This window comes from Engystomops pustulosus, chromosome 4, assembly GCF_040894005.1.
Source record: "Engystomops pustulosus chromosome 4, aEngPut4.maternal, whole genome shotgun sequence".
NCBI lineage: Eukaryota > Metazoa > Chordata > Amphibia > Anura > Leptodactylidae > Engystomops > Engystomops pustulosus.
The window spans coordinates 169954549-169980582 of record NC_092414.1 but is presented as its reverse complement, the minus strand read 5'-3'; the positions used below and the strand labels follow the sequence as shown (position 1 = coordinate 169980582).

The 26034-nt window shown below is 41.7% G+C and overlaps 1 protein-coding gene across 8 annotated transcripts in view; it reads left to right on the top strand.

Moving 5' to 3' along the window:
* Window positions 1-20541, top strand: part of AKAP13 (A-kinase anchoring protein 13) — a 139033-nt gene extending 118492 nt beyond the window's left edge. For 7 of the 8 annotated variants that reach the window (XM_072148543.1, XM_072148546.1, XM_072148545.1 and 4 more), the window contains 20 exons: window positions 1537-1598; window positions 2100-2160; window positions 4696-4831; window positions 5043-5152; window positions 5773-5919; window positions 6304-6554; window positions 7588-7713; window positions 7844-7961; window positions 8667-8918; window positions 9489-9565; window positions 11850-12031; window positions 12128-12210; window positions 13386-13571; window positions 14534-14695; window positions 15134-15204; window positions 15744-15782; window positions 15881-15931; window positions 16018-16188; window positions 16869-17178; window positions 17753-20541. In XM_072148543.1, the coding sequence (XP_072004644.1) occupies window positions 1537-1598; window positions 2100-2160; window positions 4696-4831; window positions 5043-5152; window positions 5773-5919; window positions 6304-6554; window positions 7588-7713; window positions 7844-7961; window positions 8667-8918; window positions 9489-9565; window positions 11850-12031; window positions 12128-12210; window positions 13386-13571; window positions 14534-14695; window positions 15134-15204; window positions 15744-15782; window positions 15881-15931; window positions 16018-16188; window positions 16869-17178; window positions 17753-17802 (2645 nt within the window). In that variant the 3' untranslated portion in view covers window positions 17803-20541. The remainder of the gene's footprint in view (window positions 1-1536; window positions 1599-2099; window positions 2161-4695; window positions 4832-5042; window positions 5153-5772; window positions 5920-6303; window positions 6555-7587; window positions 7714-7843; window positions 7962-8666; window positions 8919-9488; window positions 9566-11849; window positions 12032-12127; window positions 12211-13385; window positions 13572-14533; window positions 14696-15133; window positions 15205-15743; window positions 15783-15880; window positions 15932-16017; window positions 16189-16868; window positions 17179-17752) is intronic. The other variant, XM_072148544.1, reaches the window with a different exon arrangement.
* Window positions 20542-26034: the final 5493 nt, after the last annotated feature.

The following is a 26034-nucleotide window of genomic DNA, read 5'->3' as shown; positions in this document are numbered from 1 at the left end:
CTCACAGCAGGCAGGCGAATAGTATGACGTCGGCAGCGGCCGCGTCATACTATGCCCCTGCCGGGAGATCACATGGTCGTGTCCTGCCGCCTGTTGCAGAAGAAAGAAGAGGAGCCGCAATGACATCGGGTCCGCCGCGCTGCACATCGGGGCCGCCAGAGGGGTGAGTATGTAAGCTTTTTTTTTTTTTTTTTTTAAGTGCTGGGCTGACTGTATACTTCGGAGGCAGAATGGGCTGGCTGTATACTACTGGGGCAGGCTGGGCAGTGCTGTATACTACAGGGGGGCAGGTTGGGCAGGCTGTATACTACAGGGGGGCAGGCTGGGCTGGCTGTATACTACAGGGGGGCAGGCTGGGCTGGCTGTATACTACAGGGGGGCAGGCTGGGCTGGCTGTATACTACAGGGGGGCAGGCTGGGCTGGCTGTATACTACAGGGGGGCAGGCTGGGCTGGCTGTATACTACAGGAGGGCAGGCTGGGCTGGCTGTATACTACAGGAGGGCAGGCTGGGCTGGCTGTATACTACAGGGGGGCAGGCTGGGCTGGCTGTATACTACAGGGGGGCAGGCTGGGCTGGCTGTATACTACAGGGGGGCAGGCTGGGCTGGCTGTATACTACAGGGGGGCAGGCTGGGCTGGCTGTATACTACAGGGGGGCAGGCTGGGCTGGCTGTATACTACAGGGGGCTTGCTGGCTATATACTGGGGGGGGGGCTGTGACCAATGCATTTCCCACCCTCGGCTTATACTCGAGTCAATAGGTTTTCCCAGTTTTTGGTGGTAAAATTGGAGGTCACGGCTTATACTCGAGTATATATGGTACTGAGAAACATGCTTTTAATATTCAACAAATGCAAAGAATTTGAATGTTCTCTCCGTGTTTACATGGGTTTCCTCCAGGTCCTCCGGTTGGGAATTCTATAGAAGAAACTTTATACCCTACCTCAGGGGGGATTAGTGGTTTAAGGGATAAAATCTGGACATGTTCCCTTTAACCTCCGTTCTGTAACTCATGACATTTGCTGTAAAATATGATAGAAAATAAAGTGCACATCTCTACTTTTAGTCCAGAAATAGCTCCCGGAGATTTGTGAACGAATTCCATTACTTTGCGATATATTTAGATAATATTGCAGGATGCCGAGTCTCGGGAGATCAGTGAATATAAAAAGCATAGCATGTTTTTATAGCGATTTCCTACTGGTTGCTATCATACATGAGACGGGTTTCACACAAACATTTCCTTCCTGCCTCAGTATAAACCTGGGTATTATTAGAGTGAGAAGTTCAGTTTCTCCTAAAAGTTGTGATCTGGTAATGGGGCAATAAAATCCTATATATCATAGAATTGTCAGTAAATAAAGTTGTGTTTTTGATTAAAACGATCGTTAAAGGGGTATTCCCATTATATAATATTATGGTATTCAGAGGGGGTGCTGACTTATAGGACACCTCTGACATCCAAAAATGTATAATTTTAGATTTTCTGTATCTTTAGTTGTAAATACTGACATTCTCTCTTTATTCTCCCCAGAATGTGGCTTGGCTGTACATAGAGGTTGCAGAGATGTCGTAGATTCCTGCACAAAGATCAAGGTAAGTTTCATTGTTCTGTGTTCCTGGATGTATGATTGAAGTTATTGGTATAACAAGGCCCTGTTCACACACTATAGTATCTTCCAATTAAGCATTCAACGTTAAGAGCCTCATTATTAATATGATGTTCTGTTGTAACACTTTTTTTTAAATTTTTTTCATATCCATTTATAGCTGTTTTCAGCAAACGTGGGGGTCTAGCCAGGGGTATAAGCAGAAAAAATCATCAGTCTCCCGACCTGGCGTTACTGTGGCAGTCGGCTCCTGGGCACTCAAAGCAAAAAATCTTTAGGGTCACTTGTTCAGTTATTTGGCCTAATACTTATGTTCCAGTGGGTGTGCGGGGAAAACCTTTGACTGCTGGAGCTGGGAGCTGAAGTAGCACAATTTTTATTTTTTCTTACCCTTGTGGGGTTATCCAAAATTTCACTGTCAGGACTGACTGTTCCTTCTGTATATTGTGATGCTTACATTACAATCAACAAATGTCTATAATTACAGGAGGAAAAAGTTATGCAACCACCGGGTCCTGTCACTCAAACCGTGGTCATGAGAAATAAAGGTGAGCAGTGTCTACCATTCTACCTTTTTTTAACATAAAAAGGACAAGATTAAATTCAATTTTAGTCTGTTTAATGTCCGATTACCTGCAGGACTTTTTAAGCAAAGTAAAAGAATGGATTTAATCAATATTGAATCTATGCTACAAAACAATATAAATGTGTTCATCTCCTCCTGCTGTATAACATGCTTCCTGCAGATAGGACACCAGATACCATATGCACATCTCCTCCTGCTCTATAACATGCTCCCTGTATATAGGACACAATGTACAATCTGCTCAGCTGCTCCTGCTTTATAAAATGCCACATGCAGATAGGACACTATATACAATCTGTTCAGCTCACTGTGCTCTATAACATGCTGCCTGCAGATAGGACACTATGTACTATCTGCACATCTCTTCCTGCTTTATAACATGCTGCCTGCAGATAGGACCAGGGCAGATTCTAGCATATTTGCTGCCTGAGGCGAATATTAAAATGCTGCCCCCCCCCCCCCCCCGCTCCCTGTTAAGTAAATCCTTAGACTTTATTAACAATTAACAACCCTACTGGCAGCGCAATGACACTGTGTGACTGACTACAGGATCTGAGAGGCATTAGTGGCATCTAGTACCTTATAGATGACAATCTCTTCCATCAGTAGGACTTTATTCCGGGTTCTCCAATCCATGACGTATCACTGCTGAATTCACGGCCAGATAGCTTCAGCTCCGTGCAGCATCTCCACCCGGCGTCCCTAAAACTACCACAGTCACTTACAGTATAAAGTCTCCTGGATAACAACACTGCGCTCCTAAATAATATATACCCCTCACAACACAACTGACCGCACTCTCCCCACATACAAAACATCCCTTCATTATATAGGGATAAAATCTTGCCCCACATATACAGTCCCCTCCCAGCTTAGTAATATACTGTATCCCATATACAGCCCCTGCAGCTAAGTAATATACTGTACCCGTCCCAGCTTAGTAATATACTGTATCCCATATACAGCCTCCCAGCTTAGTAATATACTGTATCCCATATACAGCCCCCCAGCTTAGTAATATACTGTATCCCATATACATCCCCCAGCTTAGTAATATACTGTATCCCATATACATCCCCCCAGCTTAGTAATATACTGTACCCCATATACAGCCCCCCCAGCTTAGTAATATACTGTATCCCATGTACAGCCCCCCAGCTTAGTGATATAGTGATATATACATATATACAGCATCCCCCCCAGTATAAAATAATTATAGCCCCAAATAATATCTATAGCATCCCCCCAGTATAAAATAATTATAGCCCCAAATAATATCTATAGCATCCCCCCCAGTATAAAATAATTATAGCCCCAAATAATATCTATAGCATCCCCCCAGTATAAAATAATTATAGCCCCAAATAATATCTATAGCATCCCCCCCAGTATAAAATAATTATAGCCCCAAATAAAATACATAGCATTCCATCCCCCCCCCCCCCAGTATAAAATAATTCTGGCCCCATATGATATATATAGCCCCCCCCCGTATTAATTATTAGCCACATTTAATTAATTAAAATACATGAAAAATAATAAAATATATACTCACCTGCTGGCAGCTGCTCCCTCGGCGCGCGGCTCCGGTCTTCACGCGGCTCTCCTGACACAGTGACACAGGCGCGTGACGTCATGACGCCTGTGTCAATGCTTAGAACGGAGCGACGCAGCAGCCGGAAAGGCACTGCGTCGCTTCACGTATAAATGGCGCCTTTTTCTTAAAGAGACAGGCGCGATTTATTTAGCTGATGGGCGATTCGGGCGTTAATGGACGCCCGAATCGCCCACTTTAGAGCGGCAAATTTCACCGCCCTTTACAGGGACCCGCATTCTGCCCCCTGAAGCGAGATTTTCATCTCGCTTCATGGCAGATGCTGCCCTGGATAGGACCTTATATACAATCTACTCAGCTCCTCCTGCTCTATAAAATTCTGCCGGCAGATTGGACACTATCTACTATCTGCACATCTCCGCCTGTCTCATAACATGTTTTCTGCATATAGAACACTATGTACAATATATTCACCACCTCATGCTCCATAACATGGTGAATGCAGATAGGACATCTTGTGCGATATACTCAGCTCCTCCTGCTTTATAACATGCTGCCAGCAGATGGGACACTGTTTACAGTCTGCATATCTTCTCCTGTTCTTTATCATGATGTTGATGCATTGTATAGTATTGTCATTATTACTGGTCGTCTTTAACACAATTCTTGCAATTTTCTAAAAAGAGTTGAACATCAACTTTATGAAAACAAATGGTGTTGAGCTTTGGTAGTCTGAGATCTAGAAACAGCGCCATTCTTGCCTCTTGGTGTTGTCTGATATTGCACCTTGGGGCCATTATATAAGTAACTGCAGTACTAGATACCTGTCTATTACAACTTCTGTATATTCTTGTGTATTCCTATAATTCAAAAAACAAAAAGTTGCATTTATGGCAAAATCTAGACTGCACAGATTTAGAAAGGTTGTCTATCTTTTTTTAGGTTCCCAACCAAAGGAGCGGCCTCGCTCAGCAATCGTGGCAGTAGATGAAAAGTCCTTGATGACGCTTGGCTTTAATGCCAGAAGACCGCAGACTCTCTCTATATCCAAAAGTATCTCCACACAAAATATTTCCGGGTATGAAACTTTTATATTGCAGTATAAAGACAGGGAAGAAACCTGTTAGTTTAGTTTTTTTCCTCTTATGTGTAGAACCAAGTTATCAAATGGAACGAGCAATGTTCTAAAAAAAAAAAAAAAAAGATTTACTGATAAATTGGAAACATTTTTTCATTCCATTCCATTGACCTGTTCTAGACTAATGTTTTCCTCCCTCCTCTTCGTCCAGGCTTGGACGTGATGACAATCTTCTGGGCAGCTTGAGAGCTTTGTCACAATCTACAGACTCATTGCACAAAGCCAGTAAAGTAGAGTCTCTGGAGTCGCTGAGCGATGAAGGTAATGGCCTGCGGGAAACCTTATTTACCTTATTTTAAGGCAAATATTATTCAGCAATAAATGTCGGTTCACATATTTTCAGGGTGCCTTCCATTTGACTTATTTCAACCTAGTTTTCCTTGACTAACGGGTGTCACATTATATGCAAATAATGAGAGATTATCAATTAATCTGTCAATTAGGATGAGCCATTGGGGTTAATGGTGACCAGAGGGGTGCCTCCTAGTGTATACCTCATCCTATGCCCAGCTCTTTTCCATACTGTATGTTTTGGATGGCTGGAATGCTTGACTAAAACACAATTTGTTCATTGTAGTAAGGGAACCTGTCAGTAGACGCTCCATTAACCACAGGCAGTAGAAAATAATAACAACCATCTGCTCAATGTACCATGACTGAGTCGTATACCTCTGTAGGGGTAGTGATACAGCCACAAATTGTGTGGCCTCATCACACGGCCCCCGTACGGATGTGTGCATTAGTCCCAACACAGAAATAAAGGAGGATTATACCATTACTGGAGTAGTGCTAAGGAAGTTTATAGATGTATACTACTTATCCGTGGACAGTAGCTGTCCCTTTCTTTTGGATTTCTATTGATAAGTATATTCTGCTCTTAGGCGCTGACCTATACGAGGGGCAGCTCATGGGGGAGTTTGAGATGGATTCGAGACAACTGGAGAAAGCCTCCTGGAGTGAAGCTGTGGACAACGTGTTCCTTGTGCAACAAATGAAAGACGTTGTGAAACGCCAAGATGTTATTTATGGTGAGAAGTCCTATACGCCTTTTGCTTTGTGTGTTCACGATCTGTATACTCAACCACTATCTGCCTTCAAGATAAACATGTACTTACTTCCTTGTAAAACTCATGACCGCTTATTAACTTTTTTACATGAAACAAAGAGCAAATTTCTGATACCGATCTCTATTTTCTTTGGCAATGAAGAAACAAATCAAATAAATAGCAGAGACCCTGGGAAGGTGCAGATAGCAATAATATAAAGCAGTTTCAGTGGGAACCTTAATAATGATTATTAGGTGGATGTGTAACTTCACCTTTGTAAAGTGATGTCTCTAATGTTATGGCCGCTTATAGCCAGTTACGTCTATTTTATTCTGCTTACATGAATAACTTTGTCTGTGTGCACAGAGCTCATGCAGACCGAGATGCATCATATCCTCAGACTGAAGATCATGAGTGACATCTACTGTCAGGGGATGTCATCCGAACTGCAGTACGAGCAGCAAGTCATTGAGAAGATCTTCCCATGCATGGAAGACCTGCTGAACATCCACTCTCAGTTCTTCCAGAGGATGTTGGAAAGGAAAAAGGAATCGATGGCCGAAAAAAGTGAGAAGAATTTTGTCATCAGAAGGATTGGAGATATTTGCTTACACCAGGTAACGCCTGTTTGGATTGTTCTCTTTTCATGTTAAAGGGGCTGTGTAAGATTATGAAATTTGGCAGTAGATTGGGGTTGAAGCCTATACTTACCGCCTGTACAGTGCAGCGCCTTCCATTACTGCTGGTCTCTGCACCAAACAACCTTTTCAAGTATTAAAGGGGTTCTGCACTTTCAGCAAACAATTGATATTGTTTGTGTAAGGAAATGTTATACAAGTTTCCAGTATACATTCTGTATCAATTCCTCACCGTTTTCTAGATCTCTGCTTGCTTTGCAGATGCACGAGCCGTTATTATCACACAGCTCACACTATTATCAGTGAAAATAACAACTTGTGCACCAGCGTGTCCATCACATCACATGGACGGATTCCTATCCATTGGAAGTAAACTTAGATGCTTTCTATAGAAGCAAAGCAAGCTGAGATCTAGAAAACACTAAGGAATTGACATGGAAAGTACACTGGAAAATTGTATAACTTTCTATTACACAAACAATATCAATTATTTACTGGAAGTGGACAAGCCCTTTAAGTAACAAATATATACAGTATTAATTCCTTAGGGGAAAATTATTGTATTGCTGGGTGCCTGTGCAATATGTGTGTACATACACATTTTGCTCTATATACCCTTGTCGAGGCAGTGAATGCAATGGGAGACATTTGATTGTATGGCTTCTAGTCCGAGGTCTGTATTGTCTGTCCACAAGTCTATTCAGTTAGAAACAAGACAACAGTGACAAATTACTCTTGTTAAATTGGTGTATATGTGGTTTATTGCTTAAAGGGGTTTTCCCAGGATAGGGCCTTACTTGCTGATTGGAGGGGGTCTCGGTTTCCCATTAATCGCTATGGGGCTGACAGAGATTGCAGAGCGCGTATTGTATTGAGTACATCATAGCGGCCAATTAAACCATGGAAGAAAGTTGTAGTAACCAGTTCATAGGAATTTAATTTTGTTAACCGAAAACAGACAACCTTCCCTAACTTTTATTATTATTTTTGTGCTGATGTGTCTCTTTTTTAGTTTTCTGGAGAAAATGCAGAACGTATGGTCAAAACCTATGGTAAATTCTGTGGCCACCACAAGGAAGCGTTGGACTACTTTAAGGATTTGCTGTCTAAAGACAAAAGGTTTCAGGCATTTGTGAAGGTACACAAAAAACCCTTGTATTTTTCTATTTAAATGCAGTGTGTGCTACCAAAAAAAAAATCTATTTAGCCTTCTATCTGAAATATCTGAAACTTATTGATCAAGGTTTGTGTTTTGTAATTTTTTTCAGAAAAAGAGTAGCAGCCCCCTAGTAAGAAGAATGGGGATTCCAGAGTGTCTGTTACTGGTTACACAAAGGATTACCAAGTATCCAATCATTTTGGAGAGAATTCTGCATTATACAGAAGGTAAAGAGATGCTTTTCTATAGGCATGAAGTGTCCTCTGTATAGGCAGCACGTATTTTACATTTGATACCTGGTCATGGAATAGCAAAAGATAAAAAAGTAAACCTCTGTATCCCAATCTCAACCTCAACACTTATAATATAAAGCTACATTAGTTTTAGCTAATTGCATGTGAGCCACTCAATAAATTGCTGATTGTTGGGAGTCCCGGGGTTGGATACCATAAGAACGGGTCAAATGAAGCCCCAAAAGAAAAGAACACTTGGTTCCAGAAGTCCCCTGCCTTTCTGTTCATCTCCATGGCACTGATAGCCAAATATGCAGCACTCTGCTACTTCCATCAGTGCCACGGACAAGGAACAGAGTGATGGCGCTTATGCTCGACCTACCACTCCATTATAACCAACCACCTTTTCTAGATCCATGGGTTCCTTCTACCAGGACCCGCACAAATCAGCAAGGTATTGCCTATCCTGCAAATAGGGGAAAATGTGTTTTGACGGGAAGTTCCTTTTAACAGGCTTTCCAACTTGATAGTCATGGTGAGGGGGAAGTTGTAGGAACCTCACCAGTCATGACGATTTATCCAGCAATATAACCTCACTTTATGGATGGGAAAACCTCTCCAAATGAGGACAACGTATTACATGTTTATGATTTTAGAGGTTCATTTAGTCTGTTCTCTAACTAGAATTTGATATTTTAGAAAATGAGGGAGAACACCAGTCTGTGACGCATGCCCTGAGCTTGGTGAAGGAGGTCTTAAATGGAGTGAATAACAAAGTGAAAAATTACGAGATGAAGAAGCGCCTCAATGAGATCTACAGTAAGACAGACAGCAAGTCTATACAACGGATGAAGAGTGGGCAGATGTTTGCCAAGGAGGATCTTAAGAGGCGGAAATTTGTTCGTGATGGTCCTGTGTTCTTGAGGTCCAACCAGACCAGTAGATCAAAAGGTAAAGTGCTTGACGTTGTGATGGATAATGTAGTTATCTTGGTTTGGAGAGGCTTGGATCATCTCCTGTACTGATAGTAGGGAGACTGTTAAATCTGAGGAACACGGTCCATCTCGGAGGCATAGCTTTTCTACACTGTGACATCACGGTGTTAGTCATTCTCGCCCACAAGTCGTCTCCTGCCAAGAACAACCAGTTCTCCCAGTCTCCACCCTGCTGGAGGAGCATTTTGTTTTCCCTTGTTCCATCAACACCAACTTTACAAGACTCGGTAACCTGGTTTTCTTGGCCATGAAGTATCTCCATCAGCATGGGAGGGGAGAAAACCTCATAATTAAGAGCTATTTCTGCTGCTGGTGAACTGTATAGCCCGAAAACAATCATCCTTTCCAGATGAATCACTAGTTGTAGGACCTTAGTTTTGTTTCTAAGGCAGATTGTGTCCACATACAAGTCACCCACTTTCCACTATAAGACAGGAGCCCTATTCATACAGAGAGGGAAATTGTGCTCAATTGTCGGAAGGTTACAGTAGATGGGTTATATTTGACAAAGTTTTTTTCTTCACAGAGGCCCTGGCTGTTCTGCTGTCTGATGTTTTAGTCTTCCTCCAAGAGAAGGACCAGAAATATGTCTTTGCATCGCTGGTGAGGATCATTAAAAAAGCTTGTCATTTTTTATACGAGTTCTGAAGTACAAGTTAAAGAAAATTGCATGCACATTTATTCCAGAACCTGAGCCTAAATTAAGACCTGCACTTTTTTACGGACAGCTACCTCTCCCATCCCCCCTGCTACCCATCCATACACCCTTGATTTATTTAGTACACAGTTAGTAAGTCACTGCCAGAAGTCTTTGGTGGTGGCCTGTCTTTGAGACCAGCAAATGATTGGGCATGAAAAATGTCAATATACCTGGTCTTTTGTTTCCCTGTGGTCATCTGTTATATTTGTTATCCATACCAGTGCTGCCGACGACTTCAAAAAGATGGTGCATGGGTGCCGCCATCTTGCCGCGGATTATCTCTCCCTGTGCCGTCATCGGGGAGTGGCGATCCGTCGAAGACCCGTGGCTGTCTCGTTTTAATCCATTCATTACAATGTGCTAATTGCACATAGTAATGTATGAGGAGGAAAATCCCCATATACAGGCGGTCCCCTACTTAAGGACACCCGACTTACAGACAACCCATAGTTACAGACGGACCCCTCTGCCCACTGTGATCTCTGGTGAAGCTCTCTGGATGCTTTACTATAGTCCCAGACTGCACTGATCAGCTGTAAGATGTCTGTAGTGAAGCTTTATTGATAATTCTTGGTCCAATTACACCAAAAATTTTGAAACTCCAATTGTCACTGGAGCAAATGAAAAAAAATTGTCTAGAACTTCCATTATAAAATATACAGTTTCGACTTGCATACAAATTCAACTTAAGAACAAACCTCCAGACCCTATCTTGTATGTAACCCGGGGACTGCCTGTACTGCCATTCTGTTGTATGGCAGTATATTATAAAATCGATCAGGCAACCTAGAGTTAAATTACCCTAGGGAGTCTGAAAAATAGTAAAAGTGAAAATGAAAAAAAGTTAAAGAAAAAAAAAAATTATAATAAAAAAAACTCTAAAAATTCAAATCACCCCCCTTTCCCTAGAACTGATATAAATAAACAGTAAAAATCATAAACACATTAGGTATCGCCGCATCCGAAAATGCCCGAGCTAGCAAAATATAATACCGGGTTTTCACTGCATTTAACCCTCTAACATAAAATAGCGCCCAAAGTCGAAAATGGCACTTTTTTGCCATTTTTAAAAAAATCTATAAAAAGTGATCTAAAGGTCGCACAATCCTAAAAATGATAGCAATGAAAACACAAAACACAACTTTTTTTGTACAGGAGGTTTTAATTTTTGTAAATGTATGAAAACATTATAAAACCTATACAAATTTGGTCTCCCCATAATCATACCGACCCAAAGAATAAATTAGACATGTCATTTGGGGCGACAGTGAAAGCTGTAAAATCCAAGCCCACAAGAAAACGTCGCAAATGTGTTTTTTCACCATTTTCACTGCATTTGGAATTTTTTTCCCGCTTCCCAGTACGCGCCATGGAATATTTAATACCGTCACTATAAAGTGCAATATGTTACAAAGTGCCAGGTCGTTAAGGGGTTAAAATTTAATTACGCTAATGAGTCAGAAGTGCTATTTGGGGCGTCACCAGTGCCCATCCTTACTGTAGCTTCACCGGCTGATCCCTTACCCATTTTGTGATTACTGCAGACTGAGGGATCAGAGGGGGAGGCAGTGTGAAGCAACAGCACAGGGGAGCTCTGGTAACACCCCCAGAGCCCTTCTGAGTCATTTGCATAATTTTAATGTTCATTTTAAAAGGAAGGAGTCCATGAATAACAAGTTTATACAAAGATAACCTCAGTCACAGGGGCTGGATCTAGGAGTATGTGTCCCTGGTTTATCATGATGGGTTTTGATGGTAGATTTTTATTAAGCCCATGTTCCACTAATGATACACGTACAACTGGGTAAAAAGTAATTTATACACTTCAAATGTAATTCATGTGACCATCTAATATGTTTGAGGGTCTCCTAATTCTCTAATAAGCTGTTAAAGGTTAACCATGTTATTTATCAACATTCTCACGTTTTGTTGTTGCAAAGACAAGCCCAATGCTAGAAGTGCCTGGCAGCAATTTACTCCCTAGTGCCTACTGATCACATGTGAATCACACACAGATCTTTGTGGACGCGCAGCAGATTACACACTGATGACATATGGATCTGAGAACAGCTCATGTTGTGGTGCCTGTAGCCTTTTGTTTTGAAAAATGTTGGTAATTGACAATAGCAAAGTATTATCCTTTATTACATTTTTTTAAATTTTCCCCTGATTTTTTAATTCTTCAAGGAGCAAAAATCAACGGTGATTTCCTTGAAGAATCTCATTGTGCGGGAGGTGGCACACGATGAGAAGGGCCTGTTCCTGATCAGCATGGTTGGAAAAGACCCCGAATTGGTAGAAGTACTTGCTAGCACCAAGGAGGAGCGGAACAGCTGGATCGAAACAATCAAGGAAACGGCACAGACAATGTATGCGGCCATGTTTTACCAGACTCAAAAATCCAGCTCTTCTTATTACTATCATACCAGTTATCTCTCACTGCCTTGGTTTTTTTTCTTACTTAGGGACAAAGATGAGGATGAAGGTGTTCAGAGTGAATCCGAGGAAGAGAAAAGAAATTGGGACGCCAAAGCCAAAGAACTAAAAGGTACAAGCCTCTCTATTAGACAAGAACTTTTATAGTTCAAAGCCGCATATAACATTTGTCTTGTCTGCTGCCAATGCTCTGGGTGTTTCCCCAGTGATGGCACTTCCCTTATATGGAGAATATATGGAGATGAGATGCGGTGCTATGACCGCTGGAGTGCAGGTGGAAAGGAGGAAAAGCGGGTGCTGCCTGCTGGAGAAATGAGCACTCATCTCTCCAGCGGGAGCGCCTGCTTTTCCTCCTTTCCACCTGCGCTCCAGCGGTCATAGCACCGCACCGAATCTCATCTCCATTTCTACTTCGACCTTCGTCAGGCACGGATTGCAAGGTCTGATTTTTACAAGATCAAAACGTTGCAAAATAATATTTTTGTTGGACTGCTATACTGTTTATTCTGGACTAAATAAATTCTCAATTTTTGACCCACAAGGAGTGCCAAGTTATCTTTTCTGTATATATATGGTGTAGTAACCTTCTTGTGCACCCGTATACTCCGAAACATTGAGTAATGTGTATTTTTTCCAATGTATCCTGGGACCTGTCCTGTTGTATGTGCTCATCGAATCCAAAAAACATGGTGTGAATGTGTCCTTATGAGAACAAAGAGCCTTCAGGTTAAGGGTGAGAACTCTGCCGAAGGGTAACGAGGGAAATTTATTTCTGAAATAACAATATTTAACCCATAAGAAATACAGTAATAATAATATAAGTTCTGTGTACGTAGCCTTTAGTATCTGCACCACAGATTTTCACTGCACATTTTCTCATCCACACTCCTGTGTGTGGATGAAATATGTAAAAGCCTGGCTTGTATAGAAACACACTGGTCTTTCCACCTACAGATCCCAGCTGATCTAATATGTGTGAACAGAACTGTAACCTCTTGTTGGGAGACACGGCTAGGATACATATATACATAAAACCATCTTGTATTATATGAGGTGCTTCTTCATGATTAGTCTAAATACACTCTATGGAAGGTCATCTACCACTTTTACTAGGAATAAAGAAGTTGTTATTGATCAGGTGACAAATAATTAACCAGTGAAACGAATGACAAGTTCTCTAGAATTCACTCCATAACCAGTAGATGGCAGCAGTGCATGAATAAGCAATGACTATTCAGTACAAGACTATGTGACTGATTTTATGTTTACTTTCTCCTGCAATAACAGAGCAACTACAGCAAAAAGATGATCAAATTATCACTTTACTTGAAGAAAAAGAGAAGATCTTCCTGACCTTGGTGGATGGGAGTAGTCATGAAAGGAATTTCTCGACGGCAGGAAGAATTCTTTTCCGAGCGAACACAGAAGAGGCTCCAAAGGGGGAGACTTTAATCAAAAGTGCAATAAAAGAGGGTATAAGTTCTTATCTTATCACCTTCCTGTAACAATTATACCAAACTCACAGAATAACATATGTGTGCGGGTAGTATGCAGTACTGAGGGTCTTCTAGTATTCCTGCAGATTTTTCTATTATCAATCTGTATGATTAGAATGATACTATTATGAATTGAACATGTGGAGGCAGCTGGGAACACTGGATTTGGAATTTATGGGGGGAGCAACTAAATTGTAATTCCCTTGCAGAGTCTTTTTAGAAACCTAAAAAGAACCTGTCAGCAGCTTTTACGCCACTGTCCTACTAGCCCGCTTGGCAAGCTCCAGCGACTCCATTGAGATTTATGGAGCAGAACGGTCATGTGCGGCCGTCTGCTCCATTACTCTAATGGAACGACCAGGGGTCCAACTGAGGTATATGGGACCCCATCAGACCCCTCGTTTTCGTAAGCTGTTGTCTCCTCACTGAGTCTCCAACCGATCAGGTTAGGCCTTACCTTGTGGATAGGGCCTAACTTAAATTTGTGGGAAAACCCCTTTAGAGATAAGAATTTCATCTTTCAAATCACATGTGGCTTGTCGATTATTGCACCACAGAACTGGAGAAACAGGAATTGGATGTTTATCAGCAGAGCACATTCCCCACTATGTTACCTGCCAATATTTCCTCCTCTGTAGTTCACAGAATTCAGGCCAATTTGAAAGACGGAATTCTCTTTAATCTAGTACCAAAAACATGATGCCCCGCTTCCAAATGTAACTCGTCTCAGGAAAATGAGCAGAGAAGAATCACTTTTTTTCCTATGACATTTAAGGCCTTTTTGGTAGGTAAATAGGAGAGATTTCACATGAAAAAGTGATATCTAGAAATGACATTACCTGAGGGGTCTGCTACTGCAAGGGTCCGTTATAAGGTTTAGAAGGAGGTAAAGATAAAACAGAAAAAAAATATATAAACTATGTTTATTTGATTTTACAGTTGAGACCCTTCAAGTCTTGTTAAACCAGAATCTGTGGAGTAGCATAGTTCAGCAGGCTCCCAGTCCTGCAGACCTAGAGGCTGGATTGGGTTCAGTTTCTCTTCCTCGAAGAGCAGAAACTTTTGGAGGGTTTGACAGCCATCAACTTAATGCTTCTAAAAGTAAGTACAATGCGCTGTATGGAGAATGCACATGTAACCTGTGTGTAGGGTATATAACTGCACACATTCTACACATCTTCATTTTAACTTTTCATGGCTTCTGGTGCACATTAGCGATTATACCCGAAACATTGAATTATTAAGAATGTGGTACACAGTGATCTTCACAATACTCCTCTTGTAACTAAAGATCACACTTTTGCTAAGTGTAAATGAAAGTGAATAGGGTCCAATTGCATATCGCAACTACAACACTAAATTTGCAATACAGTCGCATCTGTCATAGAGACCAGCAAATATCAATGCAACCCATTTCACATTCAGTGCTATGGTGTGTGAAAAGTATGATCTTTGGTTGCACAACGGGTGTTCCTGTGTAGAGGAAGCTTTTTGCCCATGTTAATACTAAGTTACTTATCGATCCATTTATGCTTTAAGGTGGCGAGAAAGATGAGGGAGAGGATGCACAGGATTTACGGAGGACAGAATCGGACAGTGTCCTGAAAAAGGTAAAAGTTAATATTTTATCTGACCAAAACTGATATAATCTCCGCTGCAACATGACAGATAGTTTATTCTCATGTAGAAACATGTGGCCATTTATGTCTGCAGTGTGTAATCCCAGCAGTTAGTACTTAAAGGGAACCTGTCATCAGAAATTGGCTTAATAAACAACTACCAGTATGTTGTCAAGCATCTTCTAGATATCATGTTCCTTTCATGGCCTGGTGGGTTGGCATCATCCAGAGAATCAACTTTGAAGTGAAATGTAAATTGGTTTGATGAAGTTAAGGAGGCGGAGAGTTTAACACTGAAGTCAAGCTTTTTTATTGATGGTCCTGTGTAGAGGGACATTACTGATCACATCTCCTAAAGTCCAATATATGATAGGACCACAATGTGTCCATGCATTGGACTGAATGTGTGGATACGTCTGCCTTTGCAGCATGACATACTGGCCAGCTTTATGTAACCATAAGGCAAAACTGAATAGAGCGCGACCCCTTGTAAATAAATCTTCCTCACACAACACTTTCTTTACCTGTAGGGAGTGAGCCCCAGTGTTATGCTGAAGAGAAATGGAGAGGTAAGTAGGTCTTTATATATGGCATGTGTGAGGAAACTACTTACCTTTCATTCCAAGTATCCAATGATTTTTTTTTACTTTCCCTTCCCCCCCTGCAGCACGTTCTCCAGACTGTCAGCAATCTTCATAAACTCCTGAGCAGTTTGCAGGTAATTTGTGTTTTTGGTAAAAAGTTTGTTTTATTAACACATTATTCTTTATAAAGTGGATTAATTTCTGTCCCCTACTACTATAGGCCGTGGTGCTGCAGCAAGACACCTTTATCGAGCATCAGAAGCTACGGCTAAGCGAGAAGAGACCCATCACCCGGACCACCTCAAAACCAAAGTCCTTTACTGAACAAGAAAAGGTGGAGCAACTGCTACAGGACATTGTAAAGCAGGAGAAGCAGCAGACAGAGCAGCAGGTAGTATAGTCATTGAGGTGTAGAGAGTAACAAACTAGACATCTGTAGTGGCCTAAAAATGCCGTTGTTTCAGTGGATAACCCACAGCTCCATCTATTTCTATGGGATCATACACAAGGTTGTGATTTCTACAGCCTTCTGCCAAAAACAGGGGCAGCATTAGGATCTGCATTGGATAATATCCCCAGCTCAGACAAGGGGATATGGAAACCACCGCCGTGTGTAAACCCATAAAAATATGCCTATCTATTGAAACAACAGCTAGCACACGGCCCGAAAACATGTTCTTATGTACTGTCTTTGGTGTCCGTTGTTTGCAACCCAATAGTTGTGGGCAGATATAAAGTAAGATATAAGTAAAGCAAGATGTAGTTTTATATGACATACTTCCCCATATCACTGCCATAAAATGAAAGCATCACATTTGTGCTGTGATTGTCCTGGGTACCATACTATAAGGGTCACCACTGATTGACAAAACCATTTTATCCTTGGGGGGACCTGGAGCTAGAGACTGAGAGGGGATCCGAACAGGAGTGTCAGGCTATGTGGGAAACATCCATATATTTGGCATGTATGTGTGCTGTTACAGGTTATTAATAATGTATTAAATAGTAGTGGAAATAGAATAGGTAAGTACCATACATAACATATGTAAATGACTGTTGAAATTATTTTAGGTTCCACTTCCACAAGAAAAGCCAACCCGGGACCCTTTAATGCCTGGAAGCACAGAATCTCTAAAAAGAGTTAATTCTATTGCACCAAAACAGGAGCACTTGGACTCTAAAACCTCCGCTGTATCCAAAAAGGACACATTGTCACGGACTGAGAGTAAACAGAAAGGAAAAGGCCACTTCAGTTTACTCGGGAGCCAAACTAGCAAACCAGCGGAGGGCCCTGCCACCAATCGCCTGTTTAACTTATCCAAAACAAAGGACAAAAAAGAGAAAAAGAAGAAATCTAAAGGAAACCATTGCCCCAGCTCTGGTGAGTCGTAGTTATAGGATCATGCTTTATATTTTCCTTATACATCCATTTTTGAAAAAAAAAACACTCAATACTTGAGAGTTCTGAGATCTTCCTACACAAAAATTTCCAAAAGTATAGTATTAAATGGAGCAGCAGTACCCATGCTTAAAGGGAACCTGTCATTAGGAAGGTCAGTTTTATATGATGACAGGTTCCTTTGAGGTACATCTGAGTAATTCCAAAGTTTTATAATCCTTTCTGGCTCCCTGCCAGTAGCTTGTGGAGAGTCCCAGAGGGATTCAGATGCATGACAGAGGGATTTTTTAAATCAACATGCCAGAGGTTATTGTAACCTGTTTCCATGTAAATATGCCAATCCTGATGATAGGTTCCCTTTAACCATCTAATCTAACAGACACAACTTGTTCTCGTGATTGGTGGGTTCCCAGCAATTAGACCCCCACTGAATTAGATTGTATTTGTCTATATTAAAGATTTATATTTTAGGGTATGACATACAAACTTGCTACATTAATAGTTGCTGTGCTATAAAAGGTTTTGGAGTGTGACTGTTTATATATTGCTTTTTCAGATACTGTTCTGGTGGAGGGAGTGTCTCAGGATGAAGAGATCTTCTGCTGATGATCTTCCAATATGGACATGTGTACATGCGGATTACTGTATATTCTCATTCCACTGGGATATTGGCTACCATATGGTAATGACTGGATACAGGACTAGTGGACAATCTCCTGCTCCATTCGCTTGTTATACAGAGGTTTGCAATACTGCTAATATACGGCTCCTTGGAAATCTCCATACCACTTCTTCTGCCATGTTTCTGGAGCCTTTGCTGTAAAGCATCATGGGAGCAGTCACCAGCGGATAAGCCTCCTAACCCCGTGTAAGAGCTAAGGGCCCCATGGTCCAATCTTCATTACGGTTCATCATTGGTCTGTGGACCAGCGTCACCACTGAGAAGGCGTCCACCCTTCTAGCTCTGTGTCTGGTGGCCATCTGTTATTTGCTGCTACTTTCCTCCCGGTAGTTTTGTGGTCATTCTGCATAGGATTGTATATTTCTCAAGGATAAGAGCGACTTAACCCCTAATGAAATGATTTAGCCATTAATTTCCTTTCTTGGCAGTACTTGGCGAGGAGACTTCATCTCTATTTGTTGTCTTGTGGTTGGTACAAACAGGTTTTGGGCAGTAGGGGGCGCTGTAGGCTGTACAAAATATGAGATAGTCAGGTCTATGCCAAGTATCCTTTGTGGCTGCAGTAAAACTTCACCCTTGCATAGATTCTGTTCTCTTTTAAGCAAAACAAAAAACATATTTTTTATATTTTGTGGAAGTTTATGGCTTCTGTTCCTTCTTGTTATATATGTTAACTCTCTAATACACCTTGTCAGTCACACAGCACCTTCTTTATATGGGTCATATTTTCTCTGAGATTTATCAGAAGTGTCTCACAGCAGAACTGTTGTTGTTGTTACTTATTGCAACCAATCAGAGCTCATGTTTCATTTTCCCACAGCTCTGTATAAAATGAAAGCTGAGTTCTGATTGGTTTCCATGGGTAACTAGAACAATTTTACCTCAGACACTTGTGATAAATCTCCCCCAGTGTCTATATAATGGGACTTGTGTAAGAGCAATGTGATGTACCCATAGTAACGCTCCTAAAGCTCGTTTTTAATGATCTTTTTCCCCCACTCCACACAGCCGTCCCCGTTTAATGTATGTATCACTGTGGGACTAAGATGGGAATATCCCATTGGTTTAGTAGTTTTGATATTTTGGTTTGGTCAGCTAGTGGCTGTAGACATAACGGGTCACCCACTGAGGTCAAATATGGGCCCCATTGGGCATAAGTATCAGGGCACCAAGCGTTAGACCTCCCAGTTATAAGACCGGGGGCCCCAAGTTTCCTGTGTTATTAGAACATTAGTGACCATTCCTCTCTATAGGACTGACGTATCGCTGCTCCCGGCTATCCCTGTTCCCATGTCCGCACTTCCCAATATGGAAGTAGTTACTTTACTATGAACTAAATTCTTTTTAAGCCCCGGTTTCTTTTGGCTTTTTTTAACAGATTAGTGAATGTAATGGCACTAAACATGCAGTGTAATCAGGTGCTGGGTGGGGAGTGGGGGATGTTAAAATATCAGTGTAGATAGGGGTTTCTCTGGTACCACTATGCACTTTACACAAGGCATTCACCATATCGGCTGAAATACGAGACAATCACTGAAAATGAGAGTTGTAGTCCTGCCCTGGATCCAATGCAGAATGTGCACACTCAGGCGAGGGCCGCAGAAAACCTAAACTTCCCCCACCTATCTGCTGTCATTACAGGTCACCTGCTCATATCTTCTCCCTCATACAGTATAGTACAAGTTACACCCATTCAAGGGGGAAGCCAGAGGGGGAGAAGGGATAAACTTTTGGGTCTATCAGCCACTTATTCCAACTTACTTTTGAGATATACACACTCATCTATTTCCTTATGAGAAAATATTCACATGAAACTTGACATCTGTTACATTTCAGATCACTCTAGTATGTAGTATGTCCTAATACATGGTGTCATATGTTATCTCCTTAGGACAACCCACTACTTTAGATGGACTTTCATGGAGCTCTGTCCTAATACAGGGATCCTATGTTATATCACTAGGAGAACCCGTTACATCAGATGGACATTCATGGAGCTCTGTCCTAATACAGGGGTAAAATGTTATGTCACTAGGAGAACCCGTTACATCAGATGGACATTCATGGAGCTCTGTCCTAATACAGGGGTAAAATTTTGTGTCACTAGACACCCATTACACAGACGTGCTCTGATCTGATACAGGAGTCAAATGTTATATTACTAGGAGAACCCATTAAAGATTTTTTTTTTTTTAAAGAGGGTTATTAAGTCAGATTAAGAATAAAATGAGTAGGCATAACAAGCTATTCCTCCCAACTCTCTCATACACATGCACACTCAGAATGCACTTGTCATGGGGAGTGTGATTTAAGCAGCTGCCAGGACTCCTATTCCATGGCTTCCCAATCTCCTTGTTTTCCTGAACCCCCATACACACGATAACTGCCTAAATCAGTGGGTTTGGTTATCTGTAATGTAAAACCTATCAGGATCTTTTTGGTGTCGCTGTACTTCTAGATGTGTGACCTTCCCTATGATGCAGAATGTGTACATTACATATGACTTGAATCAGTAAGGCCTGGACAGATATCGGTGTGACCACTGCTTCCATATTCATCTGTGCAGAAGGTGATCACTACATTCACTCTCTACAGGGACGTTGCCACTGGTTTGTCACTTGTATCTTCCTATAGATCTGCCTATAGATAGAGTTGTTCTGAATTAGAAAACCTTAAAATGGCCCCGCACCTACCTGTCTGTGGCTTTTGTCTTTGAACTTGATGGGACTCCGCTGCAATAACCCGCACAACCTGTGGACAAGGAGAGGCGCTATCTTGTGACAAAAGGAGCCCATATTTTTCTAATCTTTAAACAACCTCTTGGAAATATTAATAATTCAAGTTAGTAACTTCACTGTTTGCTCCAGACATTGAAGAATAGTGTTGTTAATTAGTTTCAGTATAATGTACAAATGCTGTAAATATAAAAAAAAAAAAAAAATTATTGAAAAGCCAAATATCCCAGGTCCCCACGATCCTCCCCTCCTTTCCTTGTATATTAGTGCACATCTATTCCTTTCCAGTATTTTAGTATATTGTGTGGGTGCACCCCCCGGCCTGGCACTAGGCTGCGCCTATGGGGTGTATGTTGGGTATAAAGCACCTTTCTTGAAGCTTTAAATGCATTATTTGACTTATTGCTGCTTGAGACCTCACCCAAGTTGCTTTGTAAGAAATAAGAGCACTTATATGTGTGTGCGGAGTGTGGTCTAATATCACAGAACTGTATTAGATGCGGGCGGCACATGCATGCCTGGGGAGGGGTCATTCCCTCCACTGCCAACGTAACTGCAATGCAAATCACAACTGTATGAACAAGTTACAATGTTACAGAATGGCTTCTGATTGTACGTTATTCTTTTGTGTTTTCTTTGTTTTAAAGATGACTTTTCCCCATGACATTCCTCCCCCCCCCCCATCCTTCCCGATCTGGACACGTCCCCTGCAGGACAGGGCGGATAGTAGCGCCACTCCTCTCCATATACACGCCTATCACTGATGCTCTTTCTATTTGTATGACTGGATGAAATGGTTTGCCTCCCTCAGCTGTGATATCATTGGAGATAATGATATTTAGCCAAAGGAAAATGAATTCTAGCAAGATCTGGTATCTTGTGTGTCTGTGAGGAATCAGACGCTGGCCAATATGCGTGCTGTGCTCTTATATATAAGTGTAGCTAGTCATTACATAAAATAACCCAATACCCCCAACAGTCACATACAGATAAATAATAAACCCACCACTACCATAGACCATGGTATAATGGATGGATCACCTTTCAATTCTTTCCTTTTTAACTGGTAAAGATTCATGTTTCTGAGAGAATCTGTCAGCAGTTTTAACCAGAAAAAGCTACAGACAGTGTTTGGTATCGGTCCTGGAGATCTGTGGGACCATACCTTTGTGTGTGTTGTAAGTAACAGCAAAATTGCGAAAACTGCATTTATATTCCAGGACTGTAGCTTGGGTAGCAGCGAACTGAACCCCGAGCCGCCCCCCCCCCCTCCATAACCTAACTACTGTAGGATTCAAAGAGAAGCCGCTACAGCTGGTGGGAGGGGCTGCACAGCTGTATATTGAAGAGATCTCACACACCAGTGCACCACAGTTCTCTACTACCACAGCTAAAATTTTGGAATATAGATGCATACACCAGTGCACCAAAGTATTCAATGTCCAGCTACAATCCTGGAATATAAATGCATACTTCACAGCCCTGATGCTGCCAACACCACACACAACGGTTACACAGATCCCCACTACCTAACACTGACTGCATCTTACTATGGCTAAAACTTCTGGTAGGCTCCCCTTAAAGTAGTGGTTCCTAACTCTCCCTATAATGCTGTGGCCCTTTACTACATATCTGTTATTTTAATACTGTTATCAATAGGAATGGGTAGTAATTCCTCCCGTCTGCCTTTGAATTGTGTTTCAAAGTGGAATTCAGAAGCAGCATGAGAACGAAGCATCACCTTATTTTTTTCTCTGGTTCTTGGGAAAACCCCCTTTAAGATTGGTTGCCGCAAAGAGTGTTATGGAGGTGGAACACGGGCTGAGTCTCTCCATACAGCCCAGGTGTTTGCTTCATATTGCAGCTAACACCTGTGATCGGAGCACCCTTTGCCATCTTTGCGATATATAGAATCATAGAAAAAAAATGTTATAAAAGATGCCCATAATTACTGTGTAATGAGTAACCTACCTCAACTAAATTCTTCACTTTGCAAAGTGTGCCTACCTGAAGTAGCACTGGCTGGCACCATGCCCAAACAGTCTCCATTCTCCTGGCATTGTGCCCACGTTATGATCGACTCCTCTTCTGTCTGGGAGTCATCAAGGGGGCACAGTCTTATGCTGGGGGCGGGGCAGACCTATGGCAAGGGGAGGTGCCACACTGTGTTACAGATAGGAGGCGGACCGTGGAAGACAGCTGATCCCGCCTCCTGGCTTCATTATGGCTCTGGATCGGTGTCTGAGTTTTATCGGATGGTCTTAGGCGACCACTATGAGTTGGGAACTGCTGCTTTAAAGGGTTATCCACCACTCGAGGGCTACTTCTTTGGCTACACCGTAACCATCGGATCAGTATCAGAGCGATGTAGAGAATAGATCAGATTCCCACAGCTTCTCTCTTTACCTACTCTATAAATTTCATATCCCTAAATGACCCACAAATTGTAACTTCCGGGTGACAGACTCAGATTTCTATTTCACATATAGGATCTGATGGTGATGTATAGGTTATAGACAGAATATGGCTCAGCTCGTTATATATTTGGTTTCAGCTCGTGTTATAAATGAAATATTAATATAATATGAAATAAAACTAGAATGTATGTAAATCATTCATTATTGGACCTTGTATGACAACCCATTTCATCCATTCTCTCTGTGGTGTCATGTATTGTGTAGTACTAACTGGACTGCACTAGAAGGGAGTCCCGGATGCTCAGGAGGTCTCTAGTACCTTGTATACCTCTATATACATGCCTGTACTGAGGTACATGTAGGTGTCATGTAAAGACCCCGCTGCAGGGCTGCCCCTAATACAGGGGGCAGCGGTGGGGCTCACCTTGCGGATTTTCCGGTGACACAGAACTCTACGCTAAACGCTATTGTGTTGTTTTTCTAAATGCTGTAAAAATTGAAACGAAACAGAAGTTAATTATTTTATGTTAATGTGTAAATAATGTAAAAAGTTATAACTGTACAAGTCATGACTGTTCCTGTAATATGCAAGTTTTCTTTGTAACTAGCTTTAATTTATCTCTTTTTCTTAGTTATCTGCTGTAAAGGCAAATTCTCTAAATAAATTTCATCCTTTATCTATATGATGCGTCGTGTTCTTGTGGTCTATCATTGTTACATAGCAGGTAACCGTATACTTCATCATCCACCCATACACAAGCACATGGCTCCGCAGATTGGATGAGAAATTATATATTTTGGGGGAAAAAAGCCTTAATAATGATACTTTGATGTACTTTTTGGGTCATTGGCTGTTGTTGTTTTTTTTCTCCCCAGCTTTAGTTCAGGGCATAAAAACATCGGACTGAAATACATGAAAAAAATGATGCGTCTGCACTGCTCCATCCGTATTAAACTTAGTACTGAGAGCCGCCCCCATATGGCATCACATCAGACCTTGCCATTTCCAAAACCTGTTTGTATCTAGTTTCCCACATATGCATGGAATTGTATTATGTGGTGACAGACAGCTCTACCGAATGCCAAAGATGGATATAACCAGATATTAACCCCTTAGTGACCAAGGTCATTTGTGCCTTGATGACCAAACCCTAGTGTTCAAAACTTGCCACTTTATCTGTTAACTTTAGAAGGCTTTAACTTATCCAAGTGTTTTTCAGTTTGTTTTTTTCGTGACATTTTGTACTTCAAGTTAGTGTGAAATTTTGATTGATATATTATGCATTTATTTGTGAAGAAAAGGTGAATTCTGCAAAAATTTAGAAAAAAATTACCGTATATACTCGAGCATAAGCCAAGTTTTTTAGCACAAAAAAATGTGCTGAAAAACCCTTACTCGGCTTATACTCGAGTTTCTAATTAACACACACACACTGTAGTCTCCATTTTAAGACCCCCCGCTGTAACACAGTGCAGGAACACTTTCCCCTCCCACTGTGTGAACTTACAGCAAGGGGTGGGGTTACGGATGGAGAAGGGGTGAGAGACTTTCTTCGGCGATGCTCTGGCTCCGTGTCTCTGCACGGTTCCGTTGCGTGCACCATGATATCAGGTACTTGCTGACATCACACTGTGTACCGATGTCAGCAAGCGTCCGACATCATTGTGCGTGCAATGGCCCCGAGCAGGGATCGGAGCCAGAGCATCGTCAAAGAAAGTCTCCCACACCTTCTCCATCCGTAACCCCACCCCTTGCTGTAAGTTCACACAGTGGGAGGGGAAAGTGTTCCTGCACTGTGTTACAGCCTCTGATGTCAGAGCACAGGAGACCTCTGGTAACGCCCCCAAGAGCCCATCTGTCTCATTTGTAAAGCAGAGAAAACAATGCACAGGACTACACGATCCCCTTTGCTTTTTAGATCCTGAAAACCAAGCTGTGACATCCGTTTTTTTCACATAACTTGGGCATATCATAAAAAGGGCTCTTCTCTGTCAGTGATGTGGGGAGCGATTGACAGGCCCTGCCCGGCATGTAACACTGGACAAGGGAATGTCCACTAGACCTAATGGCCACACCCACTGTGCACCGAAATCCTCATTTGCATAAAAATAAATGAATTCCAGGGAATCTTTTACCATTTAAAGCTGCAGTAATGTATAGTTATTTTACATGTATACTTCTGTGTGGTAGTATGCACATACTGTTATCAAAATGCAAAGAGTGTAAAAAGTATATCAATTTAAAATGGTAACAATGAGCCCAAGACCATAAATAAAAGATTTTATAAAATATATATATAATATACCCTGCTTTCCTGAAAATAGGAAACCCTGAAAATAAGGCCTAGAGGAATTTTTTTTGATGCTTAGAAATACAAGGCCTCCCCTGAAAATAAGACCTAGCGACACATTGCTGCAGCTCCCCCCACGCCATATATTAGTATTAGTAGATCATTTAGATGCCGCAGCAGGTTGTAACATGGGTGAAGAATTCATAGGATATAATCACTGATTGTTGCGTTGAAAATGCGCTTACGAGTAGGTTAAGCGGACAAGAAGTCCTCATTGTAGGAAAGTGCTGAGTGTGAGACATTGGGGCCAATAATTGTAACACATGGGGCTTATTTATTAAGGGTCTGCGGACCACACAAACGCCAGATATTCAGCCGTTTTCGGATTTGCGCCACATTTAAAAGGGGATTGTGTCGCACGCAATCAGATTTTGGCGCAATCGTGCCGGCTTTCATGCGACACAAATCGAAGGATGGATTTGGACAGAGCGCGAGATTTGACCTAAAAATGGTGTCACAAGCCATGCACTTACATGCAGCGGGAGGAAGATGGTGGACCTGAGCGAGGAAGCGACACATTCAGCACGTCAGACAATACACTTTCAGGATCTCCTCCGGACCGGGTAAGTAAATGTGCCCCATGGAGTCACATGAAATTCAGCGACTTAGTGATACTTTTAGTTATCCATTTACGTATACAAATTAAATTTGAG